This window comes from Catharus ustulatus, chromosome 3 (assembly GCF_009819885.2).
Source record: "Catharus ustulatus isolate bCatUst1 chromosome 3, bCatUst1.pri.v2, whole genome shotgun sequence".
Taxonomy (NCBI): Eukaryota; Metazoa; Chordata; class Aves; order Passeriformes; family Turdidae; genus Catharus; species Catharus ustulatus.
In genome coordinates, this window is record NC_046223.1 from 80,645,619 (window position 1) to 80,665,711 (window position 20,093).

The 20,093-nt window shown below is 42.3% G+C and overlaps 1 protein-coding gene across 6 annotated transcripts in view; it reads left to right on the top strand.

The window, feature by feature from the left end:
• The window catches only part of BACH2 (BTB domain and CNC homolog 2), a 182,052-nt gene that overhangs the window by 118,594 nt on the left and 43,365 nt on the right, over positions 1-20,093 (top strand). For all 6 annotated transcript variants that reach the window (XM_033055268.1, XM_033055273.1, XM_033055269.1 and 3 more), the window contains one exon: positions 19,279-19,533. In XM_033055268.1, coding sequence (XP_032911159.1) covers positions 19,291-19,533 — 243 coding nt within the window. In that variant the 5' untranslated portion in view covers positions 19,279-19,290. The remainder of the gene's footprint in view (positions 1-19,278; positions 19,534-20,093) is intronic.

Below are 20,093 nucleotides of genomic sequence, written 5' to 3' on the forward strand. Positions count from 1 at the left end.
GCAGTGGTCACTGGAACACATCTCTTTTGTACAGGCTCCTTCATTAAATACAAGGGTGCATGCATCCCTGTGTCTCGGTGCTACTGCTGAGATGTGCAGCATCACTGGGCACTGCAGGAGATGTCCTGTTCACTGGTCTGAGGAGCAGCCATACTTAACTGAATGTAGCACTTTGTTTTTGTCTCTGGAAAAAGGGACAACTAGATGAGATTTAAGAATACCCTTAAGAAGTTAAATACTCTTAACCATCTGACTCTTTTGGCTTGAGAGATATGCCTTACATAGTCCTCAGATCATGGCTGGTCCTGGGGTCTCTTCCTTGTCCTATATTTTATAAATGATTGCTTAAACTACCTAGAGCAGTTTTTCTGGAAAACCTTCCTATGCTCTAACTCGGGATGTCCTATCTGATGACTACCTCCCTCTTTTCTCTCTGGGACTCTTCACTGGAGCTTGTCTACTGCCTTCGTAACAGGAGGGGCTTCAGCTATTTTCTCCATTTCTCACAGGGACACTGATTTAGCAGTTCTCTTGCAACCTTTGGTGTGTTGCTGGTTTTAGTCTTCACATGCTTTCTGTCCCTTTTCACTCTTTTAGAAACACTACAATAAAACTCTTCACATGTCAAACTTAGTATCTGTTACAGCAGAGACTTCCTACAGGATTCATGCTTTCCTTTGCTTGATAGTGAAGCAGGTGAAATTCAGAGTGATATGTTTACATTGAGCTATCTGACTGTATACACTGCTAATTTTAAGAGGAAGGGGAACCCTTCTTGGGATAATTAGTTTTGCCATGTTTATAGACACAATCTCTTGCTGAAGCATGTTTTTCTTGACTCCGAGGCGGCTGCTGACAGCTGGTATTACAAGAGTTCATTGGAAGTCTCATGGTCCATGTGTCCTTATATATACACAGCACAGACAAGATGAAGCCAGGGAGAGATAATGAAGGCAGTGATGCTAAACCCTCTAGCAGTGCCCAGCACTGAAGCATTTGAACAGCCAATGTGAGCCAAATTCCAGCTCCTGTCTAGGCTGTAATGATCAGGAAAATCACCTTGTCCTTTAACAGATTTTACCAATCTGGTTGAGCAGCCGAGTCAGGGCAATCATTTCTTCCTGCTGCCCTGGCCGTGGCAGCACAAACTCCTAAATCAGGGGGATTGCCTGTGGCCCACCAGCAAATGAGGGTGCTGCTACGTGTCCCTTCATGCCCTTCTGAGGTGTAGGGGCAGAGCAGTGTGTGGTTTAAGTGCCACCATCAGGTTTTGTGGTCTTTCCACCTCAAATCAGTTGGCAACACAGTGCTGAGCATTGACAGTAAATACGCACAACCTTCTCAAAAAGTTCAAGTGGGCAGTTGGAGCACAGCAAGAGGCTGCTCTTACATTTTGGTTACAGAGTGATTCTGGAGGGATCTCAAGGCAGCCTGTTCGAAGCAGGAAGCTGCTGCTCTAGGCAGCTGGTTCAATGAAGGAGCTGTGTCTTCTGCGCCTGGTGCCTCCTTCCCTGGGCTGTTTAATAAATACATGAATGCACCATTATCAACCAAGCTCTGTTTCTTTTGCCTGTGCTAATGTGCTGGTATTTTATGTCACATCAAGTGAGGAGGGAAAGTGGTGATATGAAGCCATTCCTCCCATTCCTTAAATAGGATTGATGACCACAGCTTAACAGCATTCCAAGAAAAAGACCTTTGATTGAAAGTGGCCAGAGCTTCCCCTGAGATGCTGAATAAGGATGTTCATCCTGGTAATAACTTGCCTTTGCCATTTTCAGAGCAGGCGTTCCTACTGCAAATCCTGCATTAGCTTGCTGCAGTTAAATATGCACACACATATCTAAAGGTACGTCTTTGATTTTCCTCCTCTGCCTCGCCCCACCTCCCCAGGGGAGCCCCACTGGCTCATCAGCAGCTCCATCTCGAGGTGGTTACTCCAACAGCACTGCTTGTTGCCCTTCGGTGCCCCTTCAGCCATGGGGGGTTTGCTCTGCTGTGCAGGAGCACTGGCAAGCTTTCTGCACACTGTGAGCTGGAATTCCCTCTGGGCCGCTGCGATGAATATTGCAAAAAACTGTGCTGAGCAGGGGAGGGCATTGTGCTTTTATGTGCCATGGCTTGCCAGTTTGAATCACATCTGTTGTGTTGCAGAGGGGAATATTGCTTTGGTTGCAGTGGGTTACTGGAGTACTAGCAAGTCTCATTTGTAAGGGGTCCTGGGCTTAAGTCTCATCTCATCTGTCACCAAGAGGAGGAATCTACTCTGACAACTTCTGCAAATGCTGGTTTCACTTTTGTTTACTTGTTTCCCAGCTGTATCCTTTGTTTCTGAAATAGTGTTTACATACCGCAGGTTTTTTTTTTGGTGTGAATCAATTAACTTTAATTTCTTTCTCAACTACCTGATTTTTATCCCATTTCTTCACTGCCATCCTGTTGTTAATTCACATGATTATGCAATGTGATATCCCTCCCTGGTTAGCAAAATGTTAGAATAGCTGTTGGCAGCACTGGAAGAGTAATTAGCAAATAGGAATTACTCGAAGATGTGCACACTGGCCTAAGTAGGCATTTTCCAGCTGTTTGCAAGTTCAAAAACTCTTAGGCAGTTTTTTTGGGCTTTAACACAAGATAAATTACTCACTACTACAAAAGAACATTTACAAAAATGTGTAGTGTGCAATCCAGACTGCTCTGTTTTATTCCTTAAATTGGAAGTGGACATCTTTGTCAGAAAGAGTGGGATTTTACAGTGCTCGGTAGTCCTTTTCCTGAGGAGTCAAGTCTTTTTATTCCAAGGGGATGTCACCCTCAAAATGAGAATAGTGAGAGATGCCTAAGGAAGTGATGGGGGCTCAGTAGCTGGGTCCTGGCACCGTGGGCACGTAGCTGTTCCTGGTGGGCACGGCATGATGCCAGTGCCTTTGTGCTGAGTGCCTGAGCCAGGAACCCCAGCTCCCGAGCATCCTGGTCTAGCCCAGGACATCCTCTTTCCTTTCTTTCTAATGTGTGGGAATTGCTGCTCACGAGGCTTTCTTTAGAAAACCATTTACACTGCTGTGCCTCATTTTGCATGAAGAAGCCTTCATAAATCAAATGCAGCCACACAACTGTGCTAAAGGTCTCCTTTTTATCCACGGGCAGTTACTGTCAGACTGCTTTTATTTCTCCTCATTCCTATTCTGTTGTTCCTTCAGGATCAGCCTGAGGGCAGCTGGGTTTTTGTTTGTTCCCTGCAGTAATAAGGTAGTTGATCCCTGATGGTGCAATGGAGAGAGAGGGCAGGAAGAGGGGAAGTGCATGGCTGGTGTATTTGGACTGCTTGACAGTTTTATTTTAAGCTCAGGGTCTTCTTGCCACATCCATAGCCTCTTCTGTTCTCCGCCTTTTGCTTGACATCTCTTGTGCCTAATTCTCTAATCAGCTGGATTATCATCTCTTGGCACCGTGTCCTCACCCACTCTCTAGCCTCTCACCAGTGATTACCTCTCCCCTCTCATCTCCTCTCCACTCTGACACTTCTCCCTGTTTGCTTCTCTAAGTGCTGTGACTTTTCTCTCTCCTCACCTCCCAGCATCATCCCACCTCCCAGAGGGAGAACAGACAATTTCAGCGAATCTTCTTTCTCCGCATTGCCTTCATTCCCACTGCTCTTTCAAGATCCTTGGCAGTCATTCCCCTCTCTGTTCTGGGCAGTGAAACATCTCTCTCTCTGCCGCCTGCTCCCTCTTTTCTGCTACCTCCCAACAGCCTGACACACTCGCTGTAGTGCGCAATGCTTTATCTTCAGCTTCTTCAATTTCTTTTTGCTCACTGAAAACACTGGACAATAGCCACTCTTTCTCACAGTTCATTTCCCTCTTCTCACTCCAGCCCCTCTGCCTCCCTGGAAGCAATGGAGCCAGGATTGGGCTCCTGCCCCTTTACTACAGATCTTTCTCCCTGGAAACTTCTTCAGCTATCCTTCCTCCACCTTTCCTTCTGAGCAGCTCTTAATCCATGAGCCCCTAGCCTCTTCAGCAGACCCTTTGTCCAAGGTAGCCCTGGTCCTTTCCCTTCTTTTTTCTTGAAGCCTTCCACACATCCATAGTGACATGATTCTTAGCATCCTTTTGACTGTTGCTCCTGGGTCTTTCCCACCCTTTCAACTTTTCACCATTGCCTCTGGATTTTCCCATTTCAGGATTTTTTTTCATGTCTCTCTTCTCCTTTATATTACTAAAAACATTTGCACAAACGTATTTTTCAGGATTTTAGTTTCCCCTCTTTCTTGTGTTCCTTCTGGAAAAATTCTTGCCACATGTAGCAGAGAAGAATACATGTGTGCATATGTACTTTAGGTAAGAAATTTGCAGACTTATGGCTACAAATAATATTGAGACCTAATTTGTAGAGTAAAAGGAGCATTTCTTCCTTCGTATGAAAATGAGTTGCTCTGTTCATAGGACTTAATTAAGGGACATATAATTTTTTAATGTTTGAAAGCTCATGCCAGGTGACGTGAAACACACAAAGATAATAATATATATATTTTTAAGATATAGTAATTAAGCATTGTGCATATGTCTGTGTGGATATATATATATACGTATATGTATATATATGTACATATATATATGGTTATATACACACACACATATATAACTATAGGCACATGGACATATGTGTCTGCTTTTAAGATGTGAGAAGAGTATGCTGTGATGGAATAGCATCATGCCATTCATAATCAGCCACAGTGGTGGCTGTCCTGTATTTCATCAAGCAACAGGTATTTATTTAAAGCATTTTAACATTCCCTTGGGCATATAACCAAACTGTGTCTTACTTGCACTTTAAATTCTTGAGGTAATGGCATGAATCTGGGATAGATTTACCTGATCTTGACCTCTGATAAATATAAATTAACTGAACCTATTTCTACAAGACTTGGATTGTCCTAATGGCAAAATCTTCATTCAAAATTGTCTCTTCCTTTCCTGAAGCTATGTCTCTACGTGGTGAAGTTTGTCTTAGAAAATTGGACTGGGTCCTGCGTAACAATGTTTTCATTCTTATGACAGTCCAAGAAACAAAGTTCATTGATTTAGTTAGAAAGACTTGTGGAGTGGTTTTTTAATTTATTTATTTTTTTACTTCAGTCTGCAATATAGGTTAGGTACATTTAGGATAGGCAGAAGTTGAGGGGGAAGTAAGAAAAAAGCATGCTTGTTTTTACATTGCGGACTGTTCTCTTTTACATGAGACAAACTCCCTGGCAAGCACTAGAGTTTGCAATCTAGGATGGTCCCCTTTTTAGCACAAAAATTGCTGTAGGGGTTTGCAGGCACTGAGAAGTATTGATTGTTTCCTAGCACACTGTTTGTATTACATATTTCAATTAATAATTTGTAATGCTTTTAGATTAGTTTTGTTTGAAATACTAATCAATGAACTTCATAGATCTCCCTCTTTATACATAAACATGCCAATCTCCCATGGAACATAAGGGTTTTGCTTTATCCCAGATTGTTTATGCTATATAATTATTAATCTGTAGTTTAATCTCCTTGTCCTCGTGCTTTTATGGCTTGATCCTGCTTGTTGCAAGGGATCTCAAATCTAATTAAAGGGCATGGATTAATGGCACTCAACACCTTCACAAGTAAATAGTGGAATGTGCCAGCTACATCCTGTTGCATGAAGATCTCCGGATGCCTCTTACTCTGCCTTTGCAGCAGAAACAGGACTGACTGCTTTGTGTCTTGTAATTTCACTCTATGAAATTTCACTCTATGAAACCTTATTTTGTAGTAGGTTTTCCAGGCTTCATGTGCACAGAGTTACAGTTTTCTTGCTGTGATGTTCTCTCAGACTGTCATTGGAAAACCACCACCGAAGTGTTTTAGATGAGGGGGAAAGAAAAAGGAAAAAGGGAAAAAGAGCTTGTTGATTTCCCAATGTTTTTTTGAGCTCTTCTAAAGCTCTGGTGCCCTCATGCTGTGGAGCGAAAACATGAGATCTCAGCTGGAGAGTGGGCTGGGGACACACTGCAGCCATTGCTGGAAATCCATCTGACCAACCAGAAAGTTTGCTAAGGAAAGCGCAGGGCAGCTGGTGGCTTCTGCTCAATTCATCCTTGAAAACTGAGTTTCTGACAAAACAGAGGGACCTGTGCTCTGCTTGCTCTGTGTTCGGTGTGGTATTGCAGACTGCTTGGGTGGGATTTTGCTAACCAGTGATGGTCAGCCAATTCTGCTTGGGAAGCAGGAATCTCCTGGCTCCTGCCCTCATCCTCACCCTCCTGAGCTCAGGGGTCAGGTTACACAATGGCACCTTCAGTTTGTTTAAAGCAAGGAAATTATGCACAAAAGCTGTTAAAAGAATATAAGGTTGTCAAGTCAAGTGAGAAATGTTATAACATCGCCTGCTCAGCCTTCAATTGAATCCTGCGTGCATGCAAATTTGACAGTCTTTAATTGCATGTCTCCAAGATCTGTGGAGAATATAGCTTCTCAATTCACATCAGAAAAATCGTACAGACTTTTTTCTTCTCGGGGAAAAAAAAAGCATTCTCTCTTAAATATTGTCCAGACTGTAGGTATGGGTGTACATTTCATCAGCCAGGCAAAGCTTCCATAGGACACAGATGCCCATAACACAGCCCTGAGCAAACCTGCCATGGTCCTGAAGGTAGTGTGGCAGTGATGATTGCCACTGTGCAGACAAGGACTTCACTAATTCCTTTTGTGTTGTCCTCAGATATGGTACAGCCAGGATGTCCTAGAGTGTCTGTCCCCTGGTGGATGGAGAGGAAAGGGAGAAAGTAGCAACAGGTGGCACTCACTGTGCTGCTGAGGATGGACAGGGCTTGGGATTTTTTGGGTCTGCAGAGACTGTGGGGAATGTCTGGTTTTGGTGGCCCCTTTCTCGATCAACAGTGCATTCCCCTTGAAGACAAATGAGCAGACGGGGGCTGCAAATAACCATAGAGAGAGTGACATCAGTGAATACCCAACCACATAAACCAGCCTTACGTAAGTCTGGTGTAACTCTAAACCAGTGTATATAAGTCTGACCCATTAGGATTGCACAAGAATCCCATTGTTTAACATTTTATTAGCCAGGTTTCTAGCATTATGGGAGAGGCATTGAAGAGAGTGGTACATGAGCGGGAATACAAAAGATTTCCAATTGGAGTAGTTTTCTTATAAAAATGGACTGGATAATACATGTTTGAGACTTGTTGCATGAGAAAATGAAGCAAGAAGGGAAGTAATTTTTCAAACAGTACTATTTGTGGACAGTCTTAAATAACATGAATCACAGGGTCTCAAATCCTGTACAGTGACCTTGTGCAATCAGAGTACATCATCTACTAGAAGATTATGAATTTATGCATGCACTGTACTCAGAATTGGAAAAGATGTTTTCCAAAGTTAGAATCTGTTGTGTTGGCATAACATTGCATTTAAAGTAAAAAGCGTTGAACGCACTGGGAATTGTTAAAGAATATTCTGCCAGCTCTCAAAATTAGAATTTTACACTGCCATCAATAACAAAAAAGTTACTCTAATGAGAAGCCATTCTAGTTAAATGAAGAAATACAAGTCGTGATAAAACATTTATTAGTTTAATATCCAAAAAGGGAAAATAGAAAAGGCAGAAGTATTCCCCAGGTGTTTTTTTGTATTTGAAACTGTGGAAGAGGATGTGTCCATCCTGTGTGGTAATATGAAAAGAAGAGAAAGTTTGCTGCTCATAGCAAAGGAGGATCTGGGAGGCAAGAGTGGTTGAAATTAAACATTCTCATATCCTACTAACTTCTACATCCAGGAATTTTAAAGGAAGTAGCTGAAAAGCTCTGCTAAGTGGCTGGTAATTTATAATAAGTTTTGGGAAATGGGAAATTCCAGAAAGTTGGAGGGCTGCCAACTGTATTTCCGACATTTCAAAAAGATAAAAGGGATGTCCCGGGGAACTGGTGGCTGGTTTGGCTTGACGTCAGTCCAGGGTAAAATAGTGGAGCAGCTATTTCAGAATCTGTCAAGATAGAACTTGGAGGTTAAAGGTATAGATAATTCCAGTAACAGTTGAAGAGAGAGCCTGTCAGAAAAAAACTCCCTGGATTTCTTTGCTCTGTCAGGATTGCAAGCCCATGTTATAAAGGCAGCTGTTGATTTGCCTTTAGGAGGCCAGAGTAGGTGGTCCTTTCTGCCTTTCAGGTTTGTGAACCATATAAGGAATGCCCAGAGATTAAAACTCCCATGACAGAGTTTCAAACAGAAAATAATCAAGCCACTCTATTTCCCTGGGATAAAGCGTGGCTTAGTTTTGGGTTTGGGGTGTTAATCTCTTATTTGATTTGATTTGATTTGATTTGATGGCTTTTGCAGCTTTAAGTGTGCTTGAGTACATTGTAGTTCTGTGGGGGTAATGAAAAAAAAGCTTCAAAAAGCTTCATGAAGAGCTCAACAAATAATGCAAGTATTCTCAAACAAAGATAAAATCCAAGTTCTTCTTATAGCAGTCTTTGTAGCTTTAATCCCTGGTTCTTTACCATGGCAAAGAAGATTTCATAAGTTCTTCTGGATCTTGCAGGAGAAGGAAAGCTTGTGTTTGCCTTCTCCTGGCTTTGCAGTCCTGTAAGAAACTACAGATACAGATGCTATGTTGTCTTTACAGACCCTCAGAACGAGTACCTAAATGCATCAAATCTTTTCTTTTTCTCTGGGCACCTTCAGACTGCAATTGCACTGAGTCCAAGTGGCCATTTTTGTCCCACATCCTCTCCTTACCTTGACTGGTAGGTGTTGGCAGCAGAATTGATTGCTTTCTGTGCACCTTTCTCCGTGGGATGATTTACTGTCTACAACAGGAAAGGCAGTCAAGTTCCAGAACTGGGGCCAGTCCATGGATAAAGGAACTTGAAATAAGCATCTAGGTATACGTCAGACTGAGAATAGTGGGAAGGCTTGCAACTCCTGCTTAAACCTTGTGATAACAAAATGGCAGTTCTTGGACCTTTGCAGTATCAAAGCAACAGTCAGAATCCCTTGGTGTAATCCAGGTATCCCCTTGGCACTTGCTCTGACTTTCTAAATAGTCATTTCAGTAATCTTCTGATCATTTGATCATTAGAAAAACATGTGAAAATTGGATTTTTGCATGTATTGATAGTACTTCCAAGATTCAGATGTGTGAATCTAGCAGTAGTCTCTAGAATATATTTATTTATTTGTTTAGTTACTTCATTATAGATTTGTCAAAATCTATGATCTAACCATAAAGAAATGCTTTTTCCTTCAGTTTTTAAGGGAGAATGTTATAGCTGGTATCCATTTGGTTGTGGAAAATGCTGCACAGACAGTGGCCCACTCCTCAAGAAGAAGGCAACACCTGTATTCTTTCCCAAGAGCAGAAGGTGCAAAGTTACACCCTACACAAGTCTGTCCCAAATTTAACCCAGTGACCTACTGTATGCGTCCCTGTTCTTCACACATTAATCACAACAGACAAGTTCCAAAGGACATGCCAGTTTGTGTCCCAAGGAAGGATGAAGGATGTTTTGACCACCTGCTAACTTGAAGCAGAGATTAAAAGACTGCATTTAGGGGGTAAAACAAAGAGAGCAGATATTTCCCCTAACAACTATGCAGTATTACAGGAGAAAACAGGATTGGGTTGCTATCACAGCCTCTGCAATTTGGGTAGTCAAAGATGTTTGCAGTGGTTTTGGCCATAGACTGTCAAGCAAATGGAACTGCTTCCATCAGTTCTGCAGATAGGCTGGAAAAGCAGCAATCAGTACAGCTTAGGGAAGAAAAAAAAACAATTTTGAGAAAGAACATTCCTGTTTGCTTTTTTTGTGGGGTTTTTTGTGGTTTTGGGGGAGGGTGGTTTGTTTTTTTCTTCTTTTTTTAAAACGTAAAAACAATACTGATTTGATAGCAACCAAAATTTCAAGTACAGAGCTTCAGCACTGAATTCCACCAGAGCTTTAAGCTTGAGAATAGAACATAAAGGAAATTATTAACTTTTATTCAAATAATTTGGTAGCATAATCTTTGACATTTAAAGGCTGCTAAAAGGACCTGCACAGTACTGCTGTTCATAACTCGTAGCTTCCAAACTTTGGTAGTATTAGGGCAGTATCAGCTGGGGCTTTGTTCTTATATTAACACAAGAGATATCAAATACAGAGGCACCTTCTTTACTATCCCAAGGTATTGTCATACTGGCAAGTGACCTGGATATTTGACAAACCATTTGTACTTCAGCAATTCTGTCATTTCAGATGGCTTTTCTGCAGTGCAAATTATACATACATGTACACATATGCCCACACAGGTACACATAAATTATTTAAAGATATAGGAAAAATGGGGAAGCCGTAACACTGTATCACACCTCAAGTAAAAGACCCAGTCATTTAAAGCAAGGAAAGTAGTGGGGCTTTGCCAGAGTTTCCTGCCCCTGTTTGGGTGGAGACCTTAAACTTTTTCAGAGAGCTTACCAAGCTGGAAGGCAAAACAAAAACAAATCACTATTTCATTTTTCCCCTCTCAGCTCACCCAAGAACAATCCAAAAGGTTGTGTCTTTTACCAAGGCTGTGAAACCATTGACTACTTCAGAAGAACATAATATGTTGTTTGTTGTGCTTGGTGGTTTCCTGGCAGTGTTTCAGTGTTGGGCATTCCCCATTCTGCTTTGAATAAGCTATTTTGAGTAGCAGACTTTGTTCCGGTCCCTTTCACCGTAGCCAACTACTGTAAAGAGCAGTGTGAAAGCTGTGAGAGGAGATTTTGTCAGGAAAGTGCTCTATGTTTCTTACTTTCCACGTTCATATATATCAGTTAAGTAGGATCTGAGAATTAAGGATAGAGGACAGTTTTTGTCTTTTTCCTCCTGTTTTCCTACCTGGTCTATGTGGAAGGTGTCTCTGACCATGGCAGGGGGGTTGGAACTTAGATGATTTTTAAGGTCCGTTCCAACCCAAACCATATAAATCTGTCTTCCCCCACGCATCTACCATGCCTCTTTCCTGAGGGCATCATCAGTTTATTTACAGAACATTGAAAATGCATGTTAAACTAAGCCTGACTCACTCAGTGTAGGAAAATTAGTAGCATAATTATATAATTTTTACTGAGTCATAAAAGTATTCATGTGTATACTTTGCCTAGTAGGCCTGTATGGAATGTATAGGTCAATGCATGTACTGTGTGTAAACATTATTTGCATGTTAACTAAAGTCCCTAGAGAATGTGAGCTCTCATTACCTTGTTCATCTGAAGAAACTCTCTCAAGAAACAATAACAACACAGCGCTCTGAAGTCAAGAAATAGGTTTTATCTCTGTATGGATCATAAATCTGTTTGGACTCTTCAAAGCAACCTCCGCTGGGAATCCCTGAGTCCTTATGGTACCAATCTCTGAACAACCTGAAGCACAATTTCTTTAGAGTAGACACCTGGGGTTTAAATAAACATTCATCACGGAGACTACAGGTGTCCTGACAGTACTTTAAAAAATAAAAAAAAAAGATTCTATGTAGACATGAAGCTGTGGTATATTTTTGCTCATGTGTGCATTCTGCCAATAGCAAAAGCATTGTGAATAACCAAAATGCTACAGATTAAAGTCATATTCAGCAATTCTGTTTTTTTGTTTAAAGGCCTGCAGGATCAGAGGATCAGAGTCGCTCATTTTGTTGTGGTGGTTTTTTTGCACAGTGTCTGTCCATTTCTGCTGCAGAGTTTAGGTCCAGTATAGGAAAAGCAGTGAGTGACTTTGCAGTGGGACTTACTTTCAACATCAAAGCCTCTGCACTGTGATGACAAATGAGCTGTTCAAAAACAGCCATTCCACAGTCTGCAGGATACATTCCTGTTCCTATCAGTTTAGCTAAGGAAGGAATTTCCAGTATTCTCATCTCTATTTGGAATCCATGTGAAGCTTGCCATGCAGGAGTGGGGCTCATGGCTCAGCCCTGCAGCCAGCCCAGGCACTTATGCTTCTGTGGTGCATCTCATGGGGGACCAGTCTGTGACCCTTGAACCACTTGCAGTGTTCAGCAATTCCAAAGGTGCTCCCTGGGCTGTGGACACTCAGTGTGTTGGAGCCACATTGACCTCCTCAGCAACAGGAATTCTTGCCTTTAGGAGATGTTAGCAATGTCTGCATGGCCCTGCTGTGTGCCCAGCCCAGACCTGCCTGTCTGGAAGGCTCATGGTTAAATTCTCCCTGGGTTTCTCTTAGCTATTCCCCTTCCAGTGAAGGTTCATCTTCAAGGCACTATGGTCAGGAGCACCAGCCATCACTCCTGGCAGCAGCACGTCTGCAGCTGCTGGCCAGGCATGCTCTGCAGTGTCTCTTCCAGTTGTCCATGCACGTTCTGCTTTACAGGCAGAAGCTACTTTATCTATGTGAAAAGTTCATTTCTTCAGACAATCTTGCTAATGGCCCTGGCACCCACAATATGTTTGGCAGGAGGAAAGTCCATGTAGCCTGGCAGCCCGCAAGTCTATTTTCAATTATCTGGGGTGCTCAGAGAAGAAGACATTAATATTGCTGAGGATGACATAGCAAATTACTACTGCTCCCTAACCTTTTTAAATTGCTAACACTGTTGTAATCTGTAATTACAGAAATCAGTGTGAGAATTGTGGCACGGTATAATTATCTTTCCTGATACTTTATTGCTGTATGAATTATTAATCAAAATCAGTCTTGTATAGTATTTGCGGCAACTAAGAAGAATAATCTATAATTAAATTTCGTTGTTTCTATTTTTGTGCTGGTGTTTTATGATGTTGTAATTGATAATTAATTGGTTAAAAATTCACACAATTCTTGGGAGTTTCATGACTATGACTGCTCAGTATTCAGCATTTATTAATTGAATAATGGGCTCACTGAAGAGACCTTTGTATATAGTCTGCTGTCATTACAATGAGCTCTCAAAAATGGTGAATTAATCATTAGGCCTTTCAATAGTTTCTTTTTAAAGGAAAGCAGTGACAATATAATCATATCCTTTGTTGTTATAGCTATAATTGAGAGATCGTAATAACCAATTACAAGCATGGTCATTTAAGGTGCTCTGAAGTGTCAGTTATTGATAACTTTCTTTAAAAACAAAGTGTTGATTACACAGAGTCTTTTCATAGAAAAAATATTAGGAGATGGGGAAGGAAGCCTGGAAAATTATTTTCCTCCCACTTGCCACTTAAAAACAGTGCATGTTTATCCCTAAAAACTGTCAAGTCTGATGTGCTTCTGCTGCCAATTGTCAGAAGTACAAGCTGCTCTCAACTTTTTTTCATTATTTTATCGTCATTCTCCCCATTTTTTTCTGAGTACCTTTTGCTAAATTGTTAGGAGGAAAACATCAGAACAAAAGATAATTTTTTCACATTTTCTGCCTGAATCCCGTTGAACAGAAATACTGTGAGATGTTTACGTGCAAATCTGTAATATGGACTCCAGCTACTGCTGACCAAAGAGCCTTAGATGTGTTCAAGCTGGCCACTTCAAACTGTTCCTAAGATTCCTTCTTCTGCTGTTAGTGGAGCTGATCGAGAGAATGTGAACTGGAACTAAAAATACTTCCAGTTCAGTATTGATCCTCTCTTAACACAATAAGGAGAAAGTCAGGAGTCACCTTGCGTAGTAGGACATAAAATGTGATCTCCAGTTTACGCCTCCAAGCAAAACCTGTGGTTCATTTTACACCAGGTCAGGTACTGCAATTCCTAAATGAGAAATCGCATTGATACCTGTTGGCTTCTCTATTAAAATGTAGCATTACAGGCATAATGAGGAGATGCTGATAAACCTTTTTGGGCCTTTGCAGTGAAGTTTTTGGGAGTCCTCTGCTCACTGTTGTGGATGTGATGTCCTGTTTACATCACCTAGGGTACAAGGAGGGTGAGATGATGCCTTTAGGTCCCTCTTTTTCCCTATCCTTGCTGGTGGTTTACCATGGAGAGACTACAAAGACGTTTCTACTGCAGTTTATATACCTTTTATGAGTTGAATTTAGCAGACTATGGCTTCTCATGTCCTAAACCAGCTGCTCTGCTGGAGCCCTTGGGAGCAGGAGTCCCTGGTGTCAGTGACACCCACCAAAAGTAATCTTTAGACAGATGTTTTCTGCTGCTTGCCTTCAACAGCTTGGTCCCACACAACTTCAGTTTGTAAAAGGAGAGCACCAGGCAACACACCCATTGCTTTCTCCCACAGCTGGAGACTCAGAGGGTCAGGAGGTGTAGGAAGCAGTAGATTTGGGGTGTCATCTGTGTTGACATCCATCAAATAATTTGTTTCTTTTTTGTGTTGTGGTTAATAGGTCAGGAAGGATGGATAATGCAAGCACATTTGGCTTTGGACAGTGGAATATTGTCTGTGGAATACTGATCAGTGGAATCTACATACTGAGCATGTAAATACTCATCCCATGTAAACTTGTACTCTCAGTAATGTGTGGCTCTGAATATTTTTATTAGGAGTAACTAATCCTTTTACACATATAGTGAATTCTTTGCCCAGTAACATGCAGCAGTGGTCAACTGTATGTATGGTTTATTGCAGTGACTGAAATCTCTCAAGGAAAAACAAAACCACCATCCTGCTATGAGGATGGGGTACTATTTTGGTTCATTTCTATGGTAAGGTATCACAGCCTCTCCAGGCAACCTGTTCCTTAGTTTTTTCTTTATATTCAGTCTAAACCTCTGTTGTTTCAAATTGTTCCCAGTGTCTGGCACTTCCCACGATCGTGTCATTGACCTTGCAGGAGGAGTGTCAGGCTGCTGTGAGGACCCTGTATGTACATCCCAGGCAGTCTGCCATCCAAGAATTAAGTGTGCCCAACCTTGCTGTAGCTCCAGAGATCAGAGAAGCTCAGACATGTTGAACAGCATGACCACAGCTAGATGTAAACCAGTTTCTGGAGAAATTTCACTGCTAACCTGCTGAAAATTGTCACTGCATTCCTCCTCTGTTGAATACAGTTTATCCTAAGTGATTTCCAGTCTGATGCGACTTCTTAGCTTATGACAACTGAGTTTCTCTAACAGCCATTTCTAAAGATTTTGTCAAAGAATTTCTGAAAGTCAGCACTAATTACATGTGCCAGTGTTCCTCACTACTAATTTGACACTTCAAGAATTCGAATAGAGCCCATCGGAGACATGACTTCCCCCTTGCAGAAGCCATGCTGCTTTGTCACAATGATAATTTGCCTGGTTAAGTGCTCTGTAGCTCTGCCATGATAGAGATTTACCTTTTCACATAATTAACCCAGTTCTGATGCAGGACTTTCTGGTGTGTCTTGGTAAGATTTTCTCTCCCCTCAAGTTTCCCTTTAAAAACAGACACCCAATTGCCTGTGCTCCAGTCTTTTGAGGCAGGAACTGTTTTTTTGTGACAGGTAATGTATTTTTGGTAGCAGGTCAGTCAACATTGTTTACGCATTCCTGGAGAGTTTTGGATGAGCACCAGCCAGTACAGACAATGTGCTGCAAACCAGAGTGATCTGGATGTTCCTTGAGCAACATTTTTGGTCTCCTAAGGTTTTGTATACTTCCTCCATGCTGCCTATGCAGAAGGGTTTGGTGGGATCTTCCACCCATCGCTGTGGAACATTTAAGCAACCTTTCAGTTCACTTCACTGCAGTTGCTGGCCTTTACCGCAGCTTTTTTGGCTCGGTTTCAATGGTGCTTTCCTTGCCCACAATAGTTCGTGCCAGTTTCTGGAAACTTTTGTTTCATAGAGGCTTTTTCTGGCAGCATGGTGACCTATATGCAAACAAATGCACAGCATGTTCTTTTGAGCCAGAGAAAGGCTTGCTAAGACATTCTCTTTTCGGTTTGAAGAAATACCAAGTGTGTAGCAATGATTTCCATGAATAAGGTACTGCAAACTCAGCATAATACTGAATTCAGCAAAAAATTATGCAGTTTGAATTAACACTGTGTAAAAGGCTTGCAGCCCAGCTTGCCTCAGAGTTCAGAGATAATACCAGATCCCTGGGTCTTTTTATTCCAAGGAGAAGGGGGAAAAAAGAATTCTGTTAATTTTTGTGCTACTACATGCCAAAGTCCTACAGTGACCTTTTCTCTTTGCCCTCCAAACCCTTTCCCTGTGAAAATGAACTATATACTTCCCAGTGAAAGGTTTCACCATCTTGCACCTTTCCTGCAGGATAAAGCCCTCTTGGAGAGGAAACACCTCATGTCTGGAGGTCATGTGGTCGATGGCAGATCGTGGAAAAGGAAAGGCTGTAAATCACTCGTGTTGAAACATTAAAAGCTGATAAATAGGTGGTCCTGAGCTGTAGCCCAGCCCCAGTTTCCCTGTGCACAATGCAGGGCTCAGGGTGCTTCCTAGAGCGGTCAGGGGCACGGTCAAGGGGAAGTCTGTGGAAGGCTGAGATTGCAGCTGCCAGGCACGTGGATTCTCAGTGGCTGTGGGAAGGCGAATGGCATGGATCCACCTTCAGGAAGCCCCTGGAGTCACAACATTAGCCTTGGGAAAGTATGATGGTACAAGCGGCTGGGTGGCGGTCCTTCCCGGGAGCACAGGCAGGGATCCGCTGGAGCGCATGGCGCAGTTTACAGCCCCAGCTCCTCAGGACTGCACTGGTCGGGTTTCCTAGTAGACAAGGCAGGCTTGCTCACCAGTGGGGAAATACACCATGATATTTTCAGCACTTCACAGCACATGCAGCAATTTTTTTAAAAAAATACACTTGATGAGAGCTGTAGTTAAAAAGTGAGAAATTACTAATTAGTAACCAAGTAATTCAGGGTTTGATTCACACAAATTGCACTATTACTGTAAGAGAGGATTGCAATTTCAGGCTATCTGGGGTTTGGTGGGTTTTTTCTAAGGCACTGAAAATATAATTGATGTTCTGTTCATTATCTGCCAGGTTTCGGGTTTCTTGTCCTTTTTTTCGTCATCTGAGCTATTACAGGCATAAGACATGCCTGGAAAATAAAGGGAAAAAAAAGCCTACTGCTTTCCCCTTTGTATCGTCATTTGCAACTCTCAGGTTTTCCCACTAGATTGTTCTTGTAAACTCTTTCATTTCATAGCACGCAAGAGTGACCACTTAGAACATCATTATAGTGCTATCGTTAGCATAAGAGCGTAGTTGTACAGAAAGCTGTGAGTGAGATGAGCTAAGTGTCATTTTCTCTTTTACCTTGGTAGAGTGCTAATAACATGATTGCTGTCAATTCTTCTCATTAGTCTCAATTTGTGAAGAGAATTTTTTTTTTTCTTCTGGTTAAGAAATCCAGCTGTATAAGTCACCTCCTGAAGTGTCTCCCTCCCCTGCCTGTATGCAGATCGATTAGCAGCTATGTATCTTCTCTCTAGATGTTAAGTTGTTGAAGGGCTAATCTGTGGTGGTTGGTTGTGGAGGATTTTCTGTTCATGTAAGCATTTCAGCAGAGTGCTCAGAAGTGTAGCATGAGTCAGCATAAAGATTGAAAATACCAGCAAAAGAGAATCTGTAAGCATTCCATTAAGACTTCCAGTAACATTACTGTTCTGCGCTGTTGGCAAAAATACCTATTTTGTACAGAGTCATCATAGCCACTGGCTTAAAAATACTCATATAGAGGTGGAAGATGAAGTTAACATTGAGAAGTTTAGTCAATATAAGTAACAAGTGTGTCCTCTTAAGTCCATTCTTGTCTAGATGATTTGTGTCTTTCAAATGGCACTGTAGGAAAATGGTAACCTAGTCTGAACTCACAGCAAGAGAAATAGATTGAACTCACGTTGTGTCTAGTGATGTGCCTGGATATTGCAATAGCAACAGAGAATGCTGCAACAATCCACATTAAAAAGTAGCAGAGGAGGAATTTTGCTTTTACTTGATGCAGTAGTCAGATATTTACAGTGCAGCAGCACTGTACCAAAATACCAACATCTTACCCTTAGCCCTTGATGCCTCTGAATTTTACCTCTCAGAAGGCAGTTGTTGTTCTTAATAAGGAAAAATAATTCCTTAAAAATACTGCAGGTTTTTGCATTTGCACAACTTTCCCTTCAACAGCAGATAGAGTAATACGTACAGATATTTTTTTTCCGCATGGAAGCCTGAAAACAAGCGGGTTTGCTGTGGGATAGTCTGTTCAGTCACAGCACAGACTTTTACCTCTTCCTACTCAGAAAAGTTGAAATGGGAAAATAATGCAAAGAGGATTCAATCTAATGCTGAGGAAGATATTTTGGGTAAATTAATTACTTCAAGGTGTTCAAGTGCAAAAGGGGTTCATGCAGTGTGGGGTATTGGGGGGAGCTGTTTCCCTCCACCATCACCACAGTCACCATGTTCAGAGGCTTTGCCAGTTCTACATGTGGCAGAAACTGCAGAACATCGGTCAGAGAATTTCCCTGACTCAGACAGTAGTAATGGGTGTGTAATGCGTGTGACATCATTCCAACCTCTGCTCTGCTGTCAGAAGGGAAAGACCTGCAGGCAGGAGTAGCCTCATCACCCATGTGCTGCCTGGGGCTGGACATCCATTCAGTTCAAGGAATTTTTAGGGTCTGTGGGTCTGGAATTCAGGAAGATCTACTCTTCTGTAAATGGCATTAAACCACTGATGAAGGTGTGTTGCTTTAGCCATACATGGAAACAGATTTCTTCTGAAGCTGCTAAATATCTTTCTCTCTCTCTTAAGGCTCAAAATTCTGATTGAGAAATTAAGTTGCTGTGGTTAGTGGTCAGATACAGTTCCACCTTGCCTTTTACTTGAGCCAAGGTCTTAAATGTAACTGTGTCGTGCTGCCTGTCCTCTAGAGAATAGACTTGGGGGTTTGAGGGGTTTTTCCCTTTCATCTGAAAATACCAAAAGCAAAGCCCATTAGAAAACCCAACAGTCACTCTAGCTTTTTTTTTTCTAAAACCTTCTAAAATTTCCAAAGTCCCCATGTTATTGCCATTACTAAATTGGAAATTGGAGATGCATAGTAGGTGGTTGAAGAAAAGCACTTTGCAGTCTGTCTGAACACTATTTTGGTTTTGAGGGGGCAAGTCGGTGGGGCAAGTAGGTAATCCAGGCATGACAGGGTGAAATCTAGCAGCATCAAACCGGTATCAATCATGGTATCTTTCGCTAGGAACTTCCTTGGATTTAAGCATTAATGGGCTGCTTGGCTGGGGTCTTGAGGTATCAGGATATTGGGCTGAATCTCACCATACTGCATTCACTCAGGGACCATGCTGCTCCTCATCACCTTGTTTGTGCTTTCTCCTCCTTGTGCCCTGCAGGGTGTGAACGGCATGTCTGTGGATGAGAAGACTGACTCCCCCATGTATGTGTATGAGTCAACGGTGCACTGTACCAATATTCTCCTCTGCTTAAATGACCAGCGGAAGCAGGACATTCTCTGTGACGTGACGCTGATCGTGGAGGGGAAGGAGTTCCGCGCCCACCGGGCTGTGCTGGCTGCCTGCAGCGAGTACTTCCTGCAGGCCTTGGTTGGGCAGACGGAAAATGACCTGGTGGTCAGCCTGCCGGAAGAGGTACAGTATATCACCATGCCCCCTCCATAGCAATGTGCCCCTTCCTCCCTGTGGTGAGCAAAACCTCTGTGGTCTGCTGGGGTGGCCACAGGGAGGGTGGCACAGGTGTCAGTGGCTGCCCCAGCATGGCTCAGGGTGTGCTTTTTGTGTGTGGGTGGGTTGCAAATCACTGAAGGATGGGCATGTTCACTCCAGGCCAGCCTTAGGATAGAGTCAAAGCTTTAAGATGCTTCAGCTTGCCTTTGTCACTGCTGCTGAAGGAATTGTACCCAAACGTTTCATTAGCATAGCCTCGTTCAGGGCAGTATTAGGACCCTGATATTTCTCTGCTCTTCCAGACAGGAAATTTAAAAGGAGTGATGTGACAGCTACATGGCAGGTTATTGTTGGAAAATCATTTGAGCTGTCATGTTATTGGGAGTTTCATTGCTGTCCACCCCTCTCTGGCAGCTCATATCTTTATTCCACTTCTTACCCCTCTCCTGCACTTCATTCTGACTGGCTTCCTCACAGCTCCCCTCATAAAGAGTCTGGGATTTAGCTGTGTTTTCCACCAAAAA